The 16,828-nt window shown below is 47.6% G+C and overlaps 1 protein-coding gene across 1 annotated transcript in view; it reads right to left on the reverse strand.

The window, feature by feature from the left end:
- The window catches only part of LOC124805618 (myrosinase 1-like), a 39,946-nt gene extending 39,628 nt beyond the window's left edge, over window positions 1-318 (reverse strand). Inside the window, exon 1 of the mRNA XM_047266185.1 lies at window positions 159-318. Within this exon, the coding sequence (XP_047122141.1) occupies window positions 159-318 (160 nt within the window). The remainder of the gene's footprint in view (window positions 1-158) is intronic.
- Window positions 319-16,828: the final 16,510 nt, after the last annotated feature.

Consider the following 16,828-nt stretch of genomic DNA (forward strand, 5'->3'; position numbering starts at 1 on the left):
GCAATGAAAAGGTTCGACTAAGAATTGCTATTGCTGTCACGAATCTTAGAAGAGAATGATCTTCCAGAGCATTTCTATTCTTTATCATATAAAAGAAAGTTTAATATTAATCACAGGCGGTATTAGTGTTTCAGATTTCGGAGTGAAAGACTTCTTACCGCCTTCATTCCAGGCCCCTTCCACCTGGTAAGACGCGGTGGCAGCTGCGAAGATGAAGTCGTCAGGGAATTTGTTGGCAGGTTCTGCAGCTCCAGATATTCCCGGGCGACCCAGGACACTGGCTGCCAGAAGCAGGAGCAAGCACACAGATGACCACATGTTTAGCGTTCCCGTCTGCTTGTGCGTCTGCCTTTTTATACTCTGCACCTCTGGTTAATCTAGCTACAAGGTTTCCTTAGAGTGAGACTTTGGCACGCATTGCCAATTAAAGGCTCAAGGCAATTGTTCTGATGGGCGTGGGTGTCACCCGCGCATCGTCTTATTTACTGTCCGTCATTGTGTCACGAGATGCATGTTTGATGAGCTCGAGATTTAATGCGAATGTAAGTAAAAGCTCTTTCTGTTGTTGCGACGAGAATTGCTTTGTTCGCTAAATCTAGTGTGTAATTTCCAAAGATGTGTCGGTGTTTACCTCTACCGCCAGTTTATATGAGGCGAAGCATTTTGCACAGTCACTGGACTTGTCTTACGGCCCCTTATCTCTTGCTAAAACGCATTAATCTGTCAGAGCGAAGGTAGCAGCTGAGATCATACGAGGCGATAAAAGACGTCGGAAGGCACGCCTCCTTTCCCTCAGCCACTCCTCCGTAGAAGCTGCGCCGTTCTGCTGCTGTCAGTTCGTCACTCGGTATCATCATTGTTAGCGTCTGTACGTCCTCTTCAGCTCCTCGATGGACAGATTTGCAGTTCAGAATGCTTTTACAAGAGGAGTGTAGTTGAATAAAACGACGGTGTAGCTAATTTTTCGTTTTGTGTAAAAACTTTAAGTGCATTTCGCAGTTCCGCAGATTTCGTAGATATCTATTATTTATACTATGCTCACAGCCGTACTGCATTGAAGAATCGTTAAATGATGTGAATCGTCCACAAGCAAACAGATTATTTTGGTTCCGGGAAATCCGTTCCGTACAGGATGAAGAAAATAAATAAAAGTGTTTGTAAGTGTGATACGTATTAAGTTATCCTAGTTACTAAAAATCTGATTCGGAGAGTCAATGAGTAACTGCCAGACTAAATATCAAAATATAAAGTTTATTTTTGCCAATGCCCACAAATCGTTTAATGGGTGAAACGGTTTCAACGAACTTGTTAATTCCAATAGATCATTAACACTTCTTCCACAATGAGGCTACTACTAGGTGCCTCTAGCAGAGAATGTTGTTTCCTAGTACGCAGTGACACAGTTATAGACTGAGATGTGCTTATGGGCTATCATTAACGACTTGTCAGTTGAAATCGTTATAGCCATTAAACAATTTTTTTGAACAGTGACTCAAATAAACTTTATACGAGGGTTGTTTTTTAAGTAAGGGCCGTTCGAGCTTATAGTCCCGTAGTTCCCGCGGACGCCGCAACAAGCCACCGCGCCGCTTGCTGGCATCCTTCCCGTTCACACTGATGCAAGTTGCAGCTCTGTAGCTGACGTGTACGCATCGCTGTGCTACTTTATAATGTTTACGATTATTGAATCGCCCGCCGCGTGTGAGATACGGTCAGTGATACGTTTTTTGACCGCGAGAAGCCTATCAGCTGCAGAAATTCATCGTCAGTTAACAGAAGTTTCTGGCTTGAATGCAATGAGTGAAGGTAAAGTGCGTCAATGGGTTAGAGAGTTTAAAAATGGCTGTCAAAACGTCCATGACGAAGAACACTCAGGCCGGCCCTCTGTGATCACTGATGATTTGGTGGCTGCAGTCGAAACAAAGATTCGTGAGGACAGAATATTCACAATTTCCACTCTTTCTTTGGAATTTCCACAAATTTCAAGATCGGTTTTGTGCAAAAATTGTGTCTGAAAACCTAAACTTTAAGAAACTGTGTTCTCGGTGGGTACCCAGACTCCTCACAGAGGACCACAAAGGGAAGAGATTTGCCACTTCATTGGACTTTTTCATTCGTTACGAGGAATAAGGGGATGACATGTTGAGTCAAATTGTCACTGGAGATGAAACATGGGCATCCCATATCACTCCCGAAAGCAAGCGACAATCGATGGAATGGCGACACACAACCTCACCCGTCAAGGTCAAAGCCAAACAGACGCTGTCAAAGCGCAAGATTATGGCAACTGTGTTCTGGGACCGGCGCGGTGTTTTGCTAGTGGACTTTATGCCACGAGGAACGACAATCAACTCAGATGCCTACTGTGCAACTCTAAAGAAGCTCCGCAGAGCAATTCAAATCAAAAGGCGCGGCATGCTGACTGAAGCAAGCGGGCGTGCAACACAGTTACTTCCAGTAGCAGCAGCTTGTACAGGAGGCCTTCGTGCCATACGCTGTCAAAGGTTTTTGAGACGGACGTCAAGGAGTACCGCCCCAAGGTACTAGCGACGTTCCAGAGACCCCATCGCCTGTACACCAGTCGCAGAAGTTGGTGTTGGGTCGAGTGACAGCGTCGGAAGCCAAACTGTTTGTCAGAAAGCAGGCCCTCTTCACTGATACGACGCTGCAGCCTTTTGACGTATATACTCTTGAAGATTTTAGAGAGGCGAGACAGGAGGCTTATCGAGCGATAGTTTTGAGCCAATCTGGGGTGTTTCCACACTTCGGAATGGCGACAACCTCGGCGTGTTTCTAGTCAGTGGGGTAGACGACAGTTTCCATGCAATGATGTCGAATATCGCAGTGACCATGTGCACTGCTTCCGGCGGCAGCTTCATCAGCAGTGCATTTTCCATCTTGTCAACACCCTTCTGCTTTCCTGGGCTGCAGGAATGTGAGGTGGCTTTGGACTTCATCCTTAGTGGTGGCGCTGATGATGTCGTCCTCGTCCTGGGGATTCATATGCATTGGGAGATGCTCAGCCGCCTCCTGAATCGTGTCTTCATCGGCAACGTCTCCCACCAGCGTGAAGTTTACTGCGAAGGTGTCCGCTAGCAAGTGGTCTTGTCGTCTTTTCTGCAGCGAGGTCACGACCAACTTGCAGCAGCGGGATGCGCTGGCCCCTCCTCAGGAAGTTCGTGGTCATCGCCCAGGAGCTGCCGTCATCGATCCCGAGCGTGGCTGTCTTGCTAGCTCAGCCTCGATTTCGGTGGCGACGTACGGCCGCCGATATCTCGTGGCGCCGTTGGTTGAGCAGCCTCTTGGTAGCGAGGTTTCGGGTAATCTGCCACTCGCGGAAAACCCTATTTCTCGCGCTGATGGCCTCCAGGAAGTATGGGGGAAGGTATCTGGAGTTGTTCTTTGGCTTTCTCGGACACTTCGGCGCTGCTGAATCTGTCGCTGCAAATGTATAATGGGGTGAAGGGGGCTAGCGTGGAATTCACCCCTCCCCCTCTGGCCGGGTGTGGCGGCGGCAGTCTATGTCAGGTGCTACTGGAAGTGCTCCCAGTTTGTGTTATAACGATTATCAATGATGTTCCGGTGGCTCACCCCGTCAGTGTGACCGTCTGGTCACTGTACTTTGGGTAGTGCTTGGGATCAAAGTGACCCAGTACTATAGCGTCATAGTCGGTAACCACGTATAGCAGCCTTATCCCACTGTTGTTGGTGACTTGGCAGTTCCACTCTTGGTGTTTGGCGTTGAGATCTCCGCTGGCGAACAGATTTCCAGTCATCGAAAGCAGTGTCTCAAAGTTTCTGGGTTGCAAGTATCCTATCGGCTGTTGGTAGGCCACCACGAATGTCATTTTGCCAGCTGAGGTGCTGATCATGACGCCAGTGATTTCCAGTGTGGCCATCTCAGTAAGCTTCACCTGTGCTGGAGCAGTGACGTCTTCACATAAACTACCATTCCACCTACGTGAGTCACAGCGAACTGTAGGGCGGCAGTCTCGCATGGTGGGCGCTCCCTCCCGCATCCACGGAGGTGGACTGTGCTGGCTGGCGCAGGGCGTTCCATCGGCGAATGCATACTGTTGCTGGTGTATGTAGCGTCCTTCTGCCATGCCCCTCGACGTGTGTTCTGGCAGTAGGGTGCTGCTCAGCTGATTTGGTGGGTGCTGTATCAACAGCAGCAGAAGCGAAGCTCCATCTGGGCAGTCCTGTTCTCTTGTGGAGTTTTTCCACAGCGACTCCGACGTCCGCCACGTGGGTGAGAAGGAAGATTTTGCGGTTCTCGAGAACAGTCATGAACAGTGGCATGTCTGAGTTGTTCCTGGGTGACTTCGTACACTGTGTCATGTATTGAGAAGCCCATTTCCTCGAGCAGCTCCTGCCGGTACCCTGTGAAGTCCCTCCTTTTCTGCGAGATGACGCCACAGTAATCTTCTGTGGTCTTCATGACAACATAATGCAAGTCGCGCCCTGCTACATGAATTGTAATGTTGACCTTGACCCGAGCTTTAACGTTCCCTCGGAACTCCCTGAGGCCGCCTGTCCACTTGATGATTACAGGAGTGGATGGAGACGACCTTCCCTGATTTTGGTTCTCCATGGCCTCGCCTGTGTTGTTACTGAGATCAGAGAACAGTTGTCTGTAATGACATCCACTTGCTGTGCAAGTACCACAGCCCTGGGTGTGTGCTTGTGGTTTAGCTGCATGAAGCGCTAGTCATCGATAGTCGGTGGATGGATACTGGACGCCTTCCTCGACTCTTCGACTGTATGCATACCGTTGGTGCACTACTAGTCGAGCTAGCGGCCTACCTCTTGGAGTTGGTCGTTGAACTCGCGGCAGCTGGGTGCTTACGTGAGTGCTTCTCCACCTCCATCGTTTCAGCCGCCGGTTTTGCCCCTGGGATGAGGCCCACCAGGACGGCGACCTACTTTTCTGCTTCTTGAGTCTCTCTGCCACATCTGTTGCAGGTGGAGCACCCTGCGAAGAGATATCGTCTAATGCGGCAGCCGGCGGTTTCGTTTCGGTTCGCGACTGTCGATCAGCCGATTCTGGTGGACGTGAAGCTGATGCTAGGCTGCGCAACGCCTTTGGAGGCGCAGGAGGATGCCGGTGGGCCACCTACGTCGAGTACACAGGCTACAGCGTTTATAGGCATGCCCCCATGCACTGAAAGTGCCCGCCTACTCTTCTGCGTAGCGCTCGTCTTCTTGGACTGGTCAGTCGTAGGTGGCTGGCAGGGTGAGGCCTCCTGCGAGTCAAGTCACACCAAACAGCTATCCTCCTCAGCCAGGGCTGAGGTCGCATAACGACTCCGCTGGCCCATATCGCTATCCGTCTCGTTCTACTGTTTCGCTATCGTTGTGTGACCAGTTGGAGCCACTGACAGAGCAACCTCTGCAGGACGGCGATCCGCCATCTCCTTCGGTTCTACACAGCGGTCCGCTCAGTACGGCATCTCAGGTCGGAGAGCAGCCTGAGCTCCTGAGGGCACGCGGCCAACTAATATCCCCTCCCCCGTGGGCCGCTTTTTCCGCAGTCCGCGCTTACGACCGCGCGTCGGCAGTCCGAAGACGTTACCGTCTGTGTCTGTGTAGTATCGGTGTAGGTGCACTCTTCGTCCTGGTTGCCGAACCATTCTGTTTGCGGAGAGTCTTCTTGATTGAAGTCAGTGCTGGTTCCTTACAGCCGCGATCTCAGTTGATGAGAACGTCTATGGTGCAAATTCTCAAGATCTCTCTAACGACGCTGTCACAACATTTGAAGGCTGTGCCACGGTCGTGGTACATTCGTACTCCATCGTGTGATTCTCGCGGGCAAACGGTGCTCTACAACGGCTGAGTTGTTGGGATACATCAATCGATTGTGCCTCTGGTGTTGTGGGTAATAATCTTCGACGGTGCGCACTGTCTGTCCAATAATGTATTTCCACATTGACATGAAATCTGGTACACGCCGTCTTCCTGACGCTTCCCAATAATTGACCAGGCAAGTTTTATTCATTGCTTTAACATGCGTCCGGTTTTCCCCGACAGTGCGCCAGTGTACGGAATAAAGGCAGTGGCTGCCTCTTCCTCTGCGACTTCTTTCGCCTCCAACGCTTGTATTGTTGTGGTGGGGCGGAGAGCGCGCCTAATCTGGCATTCTTGATACCCGTCTTTTCGGAATACAGTTCTGAGGTGTTCCAGCTCTTGCGGTAGACTCTCAGCATCTGAAATGGTGTGTACCCTGTGTACTATTATTTTTAGTACACCTCTGCGAAGCGATGGCAGCTCTCTGCATGCAAATATAGGTCAGTGTGCGTATTCTTCCGGTACACATCGTGGCCCAGGGTGCCATAGCTCTTCTCTTGACCATGACGTCCAGGATGGATAGCCTTCCTTCTGCTTTGGTCTTCATAGTGGATTGCATGTTGGGATATAAGGAGTTCAAATGTGTAAGGAAGTCAAGGAGTTAGTCCCTTCCACGGGGCCATATGACGAACGTGTCATTCACATAACGTATTAAAAAGCATGTGAGTTTCCATTTGGATGACGCCAGGGCTTCCCCCTTGAAGTAATCCATATATAAATTCACGACCACGAACGGAAGGGGGCTGTCATTGCGTCTCCGCCCGTTGTTCGTAGTATTCTGCATTAAACAGAAAATACGTGGAGATCAGGACACGCCCGAAAAGGTCGGTCGTCTCCTCTCACCTCTAGTGAAGAGGTACCCTGGTTAATAACGAAACGACGTCAAAACGCACCAGGATATCTGAGCCTTTCACCTTGAAGTTGTCAAGGAGTTTTACAAAACCCACAGAATTGCACCTAAGAAGAGTGGATTTACACACCTGGGGGCTTAGTAGTTCCGTCAAGTATTTTGCCAGGAAACACCTAGGTGCCCTAATGTCGACAATGGGGCGCAACGGCAACCCATCCTTGTGGACTACGGGGAGTCCATAAAGCCTTGGCGGTACAGATTCTTGAGGTAACAGTTTCTTGACGACCCCCCAGCCCTAGTCTTGCTCTCCACGTTCTTTGTGAGGTCAGCGTTGATCTTCCTGTAGGATTCGTCATCTAGTAGGCTCTTCATCTTCTCAATGTCGTCCTGGTGGGAAAGAACAGCAGTAGCGTTGCCACACTCAGCAGATAAGACAACAATTTCAGGGCATTCTCTCTGCTGGTAATGTTCGACTTCGCAGGGTTATTTGTAGTCAGACCACGGCAGGTGCCACGACGTACTTCTTCAGCTGCTTCAGGCGTACCCTCAGGAACTCAGTTCGTCAGCGGATCTGACGGTGGCGACATGTCTGATCGCTGAAATATTGTGGTCGTTGGACACTATGAATCGGCACTACACTCACGAACTCTTCGATCTCAAATACGCCAGGAGAAACAGAAAAATCACATCATGCACCTTTATGGGGAGGAGAGGTATCATAGCATGAAGAAATTTGATAAGATGCGCCACCGAAGATGCCGTTTGCTGAGTGCTCTTGCGTTTCGGAAGAGATGTCGCGCCCAGCCTGTTTTGCCGAACCTTGCTAAGGTTACGCATCACATCGTTTCTGAAGCAGCCAGGAGAATTAAAAAGCGGGCCAGCCTTGCCTTCGTACGAGAGATGGTTCACTTTACCCGTCAGACCGTTGAGTACAACTCCCAGAAACTATTTAGACTACATTTACAGCCGACATATCATTTTAATTCCGGACCTGGGACTGGAATGATGATGTTGTCTGGGTGGCAGCCGATTCCGCGCATAGGAAGGCCACATGAAGGCAAATATCGTAATTGTCACGTCCCTCTGACAAACCACCAATGGAGATTCCGTGCAAGACGGTCATCAATATGACTGACATGGAGCTGAGTGACGATGCGGTTTCAGTCTGTAGAAGGGACATAATTTTGTTCCCACCCCTGAGTTCAGTCTGGTCGTCGCGGACATCGCCAGCGCAGTTGAACAGGTTGAAGTGCGACTACCGCTTGAAGCAGCTGAAGAGGTATGTCGTGGAACGTGCTGCGCTTTGACGAGAACTAAGCCTACGAAGTCGAACATTACCAGCAGAGAGAGGGCAGCTATTCTTGACCTGAGAGTGTGCTCTTAGAGTGTTACAATTTTTACACATTGAACAAATTTAGAACTACTTACAGAACTTGCTATATTTTCCTTTTACATTTGCCACAACTTTTATCATATTCTACTGGCAACAGACAAATAATGATTAACCACTTGCCCACCCCTTTGACCAGTAAGCTTTCCAAAATTACTCATACCAACTCTGTGTGGCCATAATATCAATAATACACCGCAAGATACAAGTCAGTTCACTGTTCCTCAAAGTGACAGCAAACTGAAATACATCCAAATGAACACACTAGTTCCTGAAAACCGTTTTTGAATGAGTCTTTTGGTCAATGGCATTCACAATATCCTATCACACTTCTAATAGAAACACGTTCGCAACACAGTTATACCGTGCTATTAAATATGATAACTTCCTTCGGTGGGACTGAAATGAGGATCCCTCTGTTTGAGTGGTAACAATGCCTCAAAACGTCCAAAGGTTGATATACTGTGTATCCGTCCAACATGGTCGACAACCACTTCCGATCTCCTTCATACAAGATGGTGACCCTCAATCCATGTGCCTTCCTTGAATTGACCTGGATCCGCTGTCGGCACATGCACGCAGTACAAACACTGTCTCATCTCCTCTGACTCGTCTTCAGGCCCATTCCACATACCTCACTCGTTGTGCGTGATGAGAAACTCACCTTCGCTGAACACAGGCTACTCTGCAAGCAATGATGGCTGACCTGCGTCTCCGTTCAATGCCTCATCCAGCGATTAACTACCACATCTCTCACACACCACAGTGAATTTCTTTGGGAACACCATACAATCGCCTAACAGATGATAAAAAAATATCGACCATGTGAAACGGTTCAACTACGCTGAAGAGCCAAACAAACTGCCTAATATCGTATTGGGCCCCCGCGAGCTTGCAGAAGTGCCGCAACACGCCGTGGCACGCACTCGACTAATGTCTGAAGTAGTGCTGGACGGAATTGACACCATGAATCCTGCAGGACTGTTCATAAATCCGTAATAGTACGAGGGGGTGGAGATCTCTTCTGAACAGCACGTTGCAAGGCATCCCAGATATGCTCAATAATGTTCATGTCTCGGGCGTTTAGTGGCTAGCGGAAGTGTTGAAACTCAGAAGAGTGTTCCTGGAGCCACTCTGTAGCAATTCTCGAGATGTGGGGTGTCGCATTGTCCTGCTAGAACTGCCCAAGTCCATCGGAATGCACAATGGACATGAATCGTTGCAGGTGATCAGACAGGATGCCTAAGTACGCGCCACCTGTTATAGTAGTATCTAGACGTATCAAGGGTCCCATATAACTCCAACTGCACACGCCCCACACCTTTACAGAGCCTCCACCAGCTTGAACAGTTTCCTGCTGACATGCAGGATCCATGGGTTCGTGAGATAATCTCCATACCCTTACACTTCCATCCACTCGATACAATTTGAAACGAGACTCGCCGACCAGGCAACATGTTTCCGGTCATCAACAGTCCAACGCCGGTGTTGACGAGCCCAAGTGAACCGTAAAGCTTTGTTTCGTGCAGTCATCAAGGGTACACGACTGCGCCTTCAGCTCCGAAAGCCCATATCGATGATGTTTCGTTGAATGGCTCGTACGCTGACAGTTGTTGATGGCCCTGCATTGAAATCTGCAGCAATGTGAGGAAGGGTTGCACTTCCGTCACGTTGAACGATTCTGTTCAGTAGTCTTTGGTTCCGTTCTTGCAGGATCATCTTCCGACCGCAGCGATGTCGGAGATTTGATATTTTCCTGCTTCCTGATATTCATGGTACACTCGTGAAATAGTTTTACGCGAAATCCCCACTTCATCACTACCTCGGATATGCCGACCGTAACACCACGTTCAAACTCACTTACCTGCCATCGAAGCAGCAGTAATCGATCTAACAACTGCGCCAGACACTTGTCGTTTTATATAGGCGTTGCCGACCGCAGCACCGTATTCTGCCTGTTTACATATTTCTGTATTTGAATACTCATGCCTATATCAGTTTCTTTGGCGCCTCATTGTATATTAGGGAGCTTGACGAAATCCAAAAAGTAGCCTTTGACAGTGCCTACATAACGTCAAAGATAAACTGTGTTGCACAAATGCTACCAATGCCACAAGAGACGATGAAATGTGTTGTGTCTAGACAAGACAGCCTAGACACAATGAGAGGAAGCCGAAAGGCACGCGCTAAGCCAAAGTAGGGTGCGTGAGGTCTGAAACAGGATACGCAATGAATGCTATAAAGAAAAGTACGTAGCTTCTGGAATACTTAACTTTAATCCATCCTTTTGGTACATCTGGAGATTGTGGCGATACAAGTGAGACTCTTTAGATACATGCAATGTTACTAATGGCGCCTTGCTAGGTCGTAGCCATGGACTTAGCTGAAGGCTATTCTAACTATTTGCTCTGCAAATGAGCGAGGCTTCGTCAGTGTAGTCGCTAGCAAAGTCGTCCGTACAACTGGGGCGAGTGCTAGTCCGTATCTCGAGACCTGCCTTGTGGTGGCGCTCGGTCTGTGATCACACAGTGGCGACACGCGGGTCCGACATGTACTAATGGACCGCGGCCGATTTAAAACTACCACCTAGCAAGTGTGGTGTCTGGCGGTGACACCACATTCCTCCCCCGCAAATCGGCGAACGGTCGTGTTATAAGGCCTCCGCCCGCCATGTTGACGTATGCGATGAGGTGGGGAGCCTAACAACAGGCGAGGCTGTGCCACCCGCACCCGGCCATTCGGTCCGAGGGGAGCTAGGAAACGCCTGAAAACCTAGTCCAGGGTGCACGTCAACATGCGGTGTATGCGCCCGTAAAGAGACAGGAGGGGCCGAAGGGTCGGCCTCCATGGCGTCGGGGTATCCGACGCGCGAAGACGCCATGTGGTCCGGAGCCGGCAAGAGGTCCATGGCGGAGGACAGCTGGTCACGGGAAGCGATCGGCGGCGCGTGACCCAGGGAGACGCCAGGCGGTTGCAGCGAAGCGTCCACTGCGGGCGGCGGCGGCGGGAGGACAGGCGGCGGCGGCGGAGGCGGCGGCGGCGCGTCGCCATGGGGCAAAATGGAAGGCATCGTCGGTAACACCTGGGGATGAGGCGAGCCAGTAGGTGGGTCCCCAGGGCACTGACCGGACGGCACCGTCGCTGAAAGCAGACGGGGAGCGGCAGAACCCAGGCGACGACAGAGGCGCAGCTGATTGAGATGCCGACGCACCTCACCAGAGGCCCCCAAAACCAAATACATCGCGCGGCCGAGGCAGCGAAGAATGCGCCCTGCGAGCCAACGCCGTGAACCTCGATAGTTGCGATAGAATACAACGTCGCCTGGAGCAAAAGCAAAAGTCTGACGCTGCGCAGGAACCTGATGCGGCGGGTGCAGCAAAGACATCAAGGTTCGATGAGGACGACCGTGGAGCAACTCAGCCGGCGAGCGACCATCTCGGGGCTGAGAGCGATACGATGACAAAAAGAGCAACAACGCGTCCTCCCGAGAATGCGACTCTTTCAACTTCAACATCTGTGACTTGAAAGTCCGGACCAATCGTTCAGCGGCACCGTTTGACTGAGGCGAAAACGGCGCGGATGTCAGATGTTGAATACCATTGGCCTGGCAGAATGACTGAAATTCTGCGGACATGAATTGTGGGCCATTGTCGGAAACAATAGTCTGCGGAAGACCTTCAATGCAAAAGATAGCAGACAACGTTTGGATGGTGGCAGATGACGTCGTGGAAGGCATCCGGACAACAAAAGGAAAATTACTGAAGACATCTACCACAACCAACCATCTAGCATTCCAGAATGGACCAGCAAAATTGATGTGCAAGCGTTGCCAAGGGGAAGTGGCTTTTGGCCATGCAAAGACTTTCCGCGGCGGTGCGGATTGTTGTTCGGCACACGCCATGCAAGAAGAACACATATTCGTAATCGCAGCATCGATTCCGAACCAAGTACAGTGCTGACGAGCAAGTTGTTTCGTTCGCACTATACCCCAATGTCCTTGGTGGAGAAGCCGTAAAACAGAGGACTGTAACGAACGTGGGACCACGACTCTGGACTGATCATTATCAGAACGCAACAACAAAACACCACGTCAATCCCATCCTCGTCGCCAAAAATTGTTGTGTCTAGACAAGGCAGCCTAGACACAATGAGAGGAAGCCGAAAGGCACGCGCTAAGCCAAAGCAGGGTGCATGAGGTCTGAAACAGGATACGCAATGAATGCTATAAAGAAAAGTACGTAGCTTCTGGAATACTTAACTTTAATCCATCCTTTTGGTACATCTGGAGATTGTGGCGATACAAGTGAGACTCTTTAGATACATGCAATGTTACTAATGGCGCCTTGCTAGGTCGTAGCCATGGACTTAGCTGAAGGCTATTCTAACTATTTGCTCTGCAAATGAGCGAGGCTTCGTCAGTGTAGTCGCTAGCAAAGTCGTCCGTACAACTGGGGCGAGTGCTAGTCCGTATCTCGAGAGCTGCCTTGTGGTGGCGCTCGGTCTGCGATCACACAGTGGCGACACGCGGGTCCGACATGTACTAATGGACCGCGGCCGATTTAAAACTACCACCTAGCAAGTGTGGTGTCTGGCGGTGACACCACAAAATGAATCGTGTCAGCCTTAGGCCATTTTGTTACTTGAGAATATATTTTTAAAGTTGAATTTGATATGCAGACACCTGCCCCAGGAGATGGATTAAATGCAACTGATGTTCGAAACAAGTCACGGACATTATATGTGTGTAACACATACAAACAGCGCAGGATGTCACCCAACATTTAAACAGCTCACGTGTTAAACAAAGAAGCGCTGGAAAATCTGCAGCCTCCAATTAGTGCGCAACATGTTCCTAATCAGCTGCTTCATCTGAAAACCTTTTCAATTGAGTTTTGTGAAATCCAGCCCAGAACCCCAGAAAAGTAGTTCATGACAGCGATGACGACAAGTTGCAAGAAGCTGAGGGAAAAGAGGAACATCAAAGAACAAAAATATACTAGTCAGAGGTGGCCAGTAATTGGGAAGAATGTACACAGCCACGATTTGTCATTGGAGGTGAAGGGTGTGACAACATGTAATCAACCGGGAAGTACACACCAACGATGAACTTGACGCCATACGTGTAAGGTAAGGCTTCCGCGGTCACTGTCATTGTCAATAAAATTCTTCAGTAAGTCTAATCGCATTGCCAGTGCCTGATATTACCCAACGTTTCAGTCACTGATGCAAGTGGCCTACCTCAGTGTTTTGTGCCAAACACTTGGTGGACTAAGACTTGGGAACAACATGTAACTTAACAAGCAGTGAAGAGCATCAGTATGTGTACCACAGTGTCAAAGATTGAAATTTATTCCTGAAATTGAAGTTAACTGTAATACGTATACACGTTTATACTATCTAAAGCGACGTATGAGCGTTTGTGCCAGACCAGGACTCGAACCCGGATTTCTCGCCTATTACGAGTGGTTGCTTTAACATTTAGGCTACCCGGGCATGCTCCCCACACCAACACAATTCATGAAATACGGTACTGCAGTTCCTGTGCTCTGAAGAAGTTCGAAGCAATGTTTCCTCGGACATGCATGCATGTCTGAAGGAAGAGGCACTATAGCGATTCCAGCTGCTATGAAAAACATGAAATGCATTCGCAGTTGCGAATATGAACCACCTCCAGCTGTATAGTTGAGTGTCGACTATGAAAATTAAAGTGGATTTTCCGCTTAAGCATGTGGCCACCTTAACCACTTTGGCTCTCCGAATATGACTCACGGCCAGACTCGAACTTCTGTGTGTCGACGTCCATGTGTCATATAGTTCTCGTACATCCTATTAATGTTATTTCCGTACAGAGGAGTCCCTGTCTGGCACAAATTTTCACAGTCGTCATACCATTATACAACAGGAGGTGGTACAGATTCGCCACTGAGGATACATTTCATTTCAAACTTCCATATGTCAGACACCTATCTGTTTCCTCTCATATTATTAATTCATTTACCCACAATCTCACATAACGTGATGTCCGTGCAGGGTTTTAGAGTAAAGATAACGAGAAGTCATAGACTATTGTTCATTTTCATGAAAGGCCATTTTGAGTTCATAGTATCAAACGAATTCACTGTCGGTAATTGGAAGATCGCAACAATAATAACGAAAGATGAAATATTTCGTTGGTGTTATGGAACTACTATTTAATTATTCCCAAACCAGTTTTCGGCTTCCTGGTTCATCATTAGGTGACAATTGAATTTCGCAACGACAGACAAAATGATGTGCAGCTGATACAGAGAGAGAATTCTTACAAAGGTAAGCACTACTTTTTTAAGAAAATGTACAGACCAAATAATAACATTTAAAATTAATATTAAAGTTAATTAAACTACCAAAACATGGTTTTCTCACATAAACATAACTTCTTCCCACCCTCCTCCTTCTCCTCCTCCTCCTCCTCCGCCTTCGTCTTTTCCTTAATGTTTGTCCCATCTACTAAGGGGTCCACTTCAACCAGGATTTGGCAAGTTTTATTTAACATATTAGTTCGTGGCCGAATGCTGTGTATGATGCCACAGTCACCAAGGAACCTAAAACAGGGAAGTTGTTTGCACCGTCTGTCTGTAATACGTATAAACAATGCTCTGTGTATTATCGTATTTTAACTGTTTGCGTATTGTGTACCGCGAAATGGGATCTGGGAAGCAACCCAGTGATTGTCTAAACGAGTGTTGGAAACCGCCTAAAAACTACACCCAGACGGCCGGTGTACCAGCACACGGTTGTAAATCCACCATGTCGATTTGGTGTCGCTCTCACTCACCTCCCTGACTCGCAAGCTAGCGGACTGCATGTTATGCTGTTCGATCAGGTCTCACTTATAAGTATAATTGAAATATAATTTGATGTACGTGAAAAAAGGAACATGTTTTCTTCACTTAAAACTAAGCTAGCAATCTACGTCGCAGGTTCGTAGATTTCCGATATTTATAGTTGTATCATCCACCTGCTTTCCTTCATATTATATTAAACATTACAATGAATATGTGTGCTGTTTCAGCATGCATCATTCCATCATCCATGGGTGTTCGCCAAGCAAGCTGAAGTGACTTGGGCTCTTTCACGTCCAGTAATATTGTCAAACAATGTATTGACCTACTGAAGGCACGTTACGTATTGTCAATAGTAGAGATACTGACGAATGATATTGATGGTTCCAAAAACATTCTCAGTATTGTAAGTTCGTACTGAGCGTGTTAGTTCAAGAATACCGCTTTAGGATCGCCACTGGAGGATTCTTTGTGACATTGCTTACTTTATTACTTAGGAAAATATGGTATAGCATGGTGAATAAAACAGCAGTTTGGAAACACGAATCTACTTTGAAAAATGTGTCATGTATCTGCAATGACTAGTAAAGAGACCTGATCAATGCCAGTCTCACCACATTATCACAAATCGAAAAAAAGAAAGTTTATGTTAGTTACCTAAAAATATCGTTGCAGGGCAGATATAATTGCTTTACTAGTTGTGTTTGCTGATGTTACAGAACTAACTTCGAGAATTCGAATGACCTTCCTGTCGCCAGAAAATAATGAAGTTACTCCTAATTTCTCTACAACGGTGATTGTTCCCTTATTGATACATTTTCTTCCCTATATTATGCTGTATCAACACTAATAATGTCTCGTTCAGTGCAAGACTGATCTAAAAATAATTTATGAATCCTTTTAGGGACATTCTGATTTCAGTCAGCAAATTAAAATGCGACAAGTAGCTCTACTTTCTCAGCCATTCTCTGACCCATTTCCTCTTTTTCATTGTTTCCTGTTGTTACAGCCGATATGACTGCGGCACACGCTTTCTTTAGGGTGTGTGACATGACAACCTTGTAAAATCGATTGCCAAATGACAATACTGACAATAATACTGCTGATGTGAGGGTCGCAAGAATATATCAAATGTTTGAGAAACTAGTATTATCAATAAATATTGAATATGTGCAACTACCTTTTGTGCTACCAAGGAGGTGGTTGATAGTTGATCTTTGTAGGATAGTAGTATCTTTGCGGACCTCGCAGTCATATGTTTGACGTTGACTAAACGATGTGGTGTGGCGGTAAGGATACTCATTAGGAAGATTCCGGCAAATCAAGTTGCAGAGTTTGGTGAGATTCCTCCACAGCTTTGTGTTTAGGTTAGCAGTACAATGTTGGAGTTTTTATTTGTTCTCATTGGAAAGGAGGGTCAATGGTTTTCATGTATGCAGTAATACAGAGCTATGTTTTATGTTTATTGAGACTTTGGTTGTGATTCTGGTACTTTAATTTCATTGTTTGACGTAATTAGGTCATGCACATGGGCGATGCGTAGAATCAATCCATTCGGGGTTGTGATGGTAGCTAATTGAACTCCTTTTCAAATAACAGGTAATCAGAATCTTTACAAGCCACATTTTTCTGGAAGAAATCTAATTCCTCGCGTGGTAAGATACTCCAATTTTACGATGTTTTGCCTAAGCTTCGGCCACATATATTGTATTCAGAAACCCAACTGAATGATTTCTTGATTTAAGCCATTATCTTTTACTTATGTTAATTTGGTTCCTGAAGATTAAGAGCTGGTTTTGTATAACACTTCCAAATATCAAACTTTATTGTAATCTTCATTGAAAGTGCCCATAACGTTGGGGTGTTGTGGTAACTCAGTCCATAGCCGTGTGCACCACTAGTGCTACCTTTGTAATGAGA

The sequence above is a fragment of the Schistocerca piceifrons genome, chromosome 7 (genome assembly GCF_021461385.2).
Source record: "Schistocerca piceifrons isolate TAMUIC-IGC-003096 chromosome 7, iqSchPice1.1, whole genome shotgun sequence".
In the NCBI taxonomy this organism is placed as follows: Eukaryota; Metazoa; Arthropoda; class Insecta; order Orthoptera; family Acrididae; genus Schistocerca; species Schistocerca piceifrons.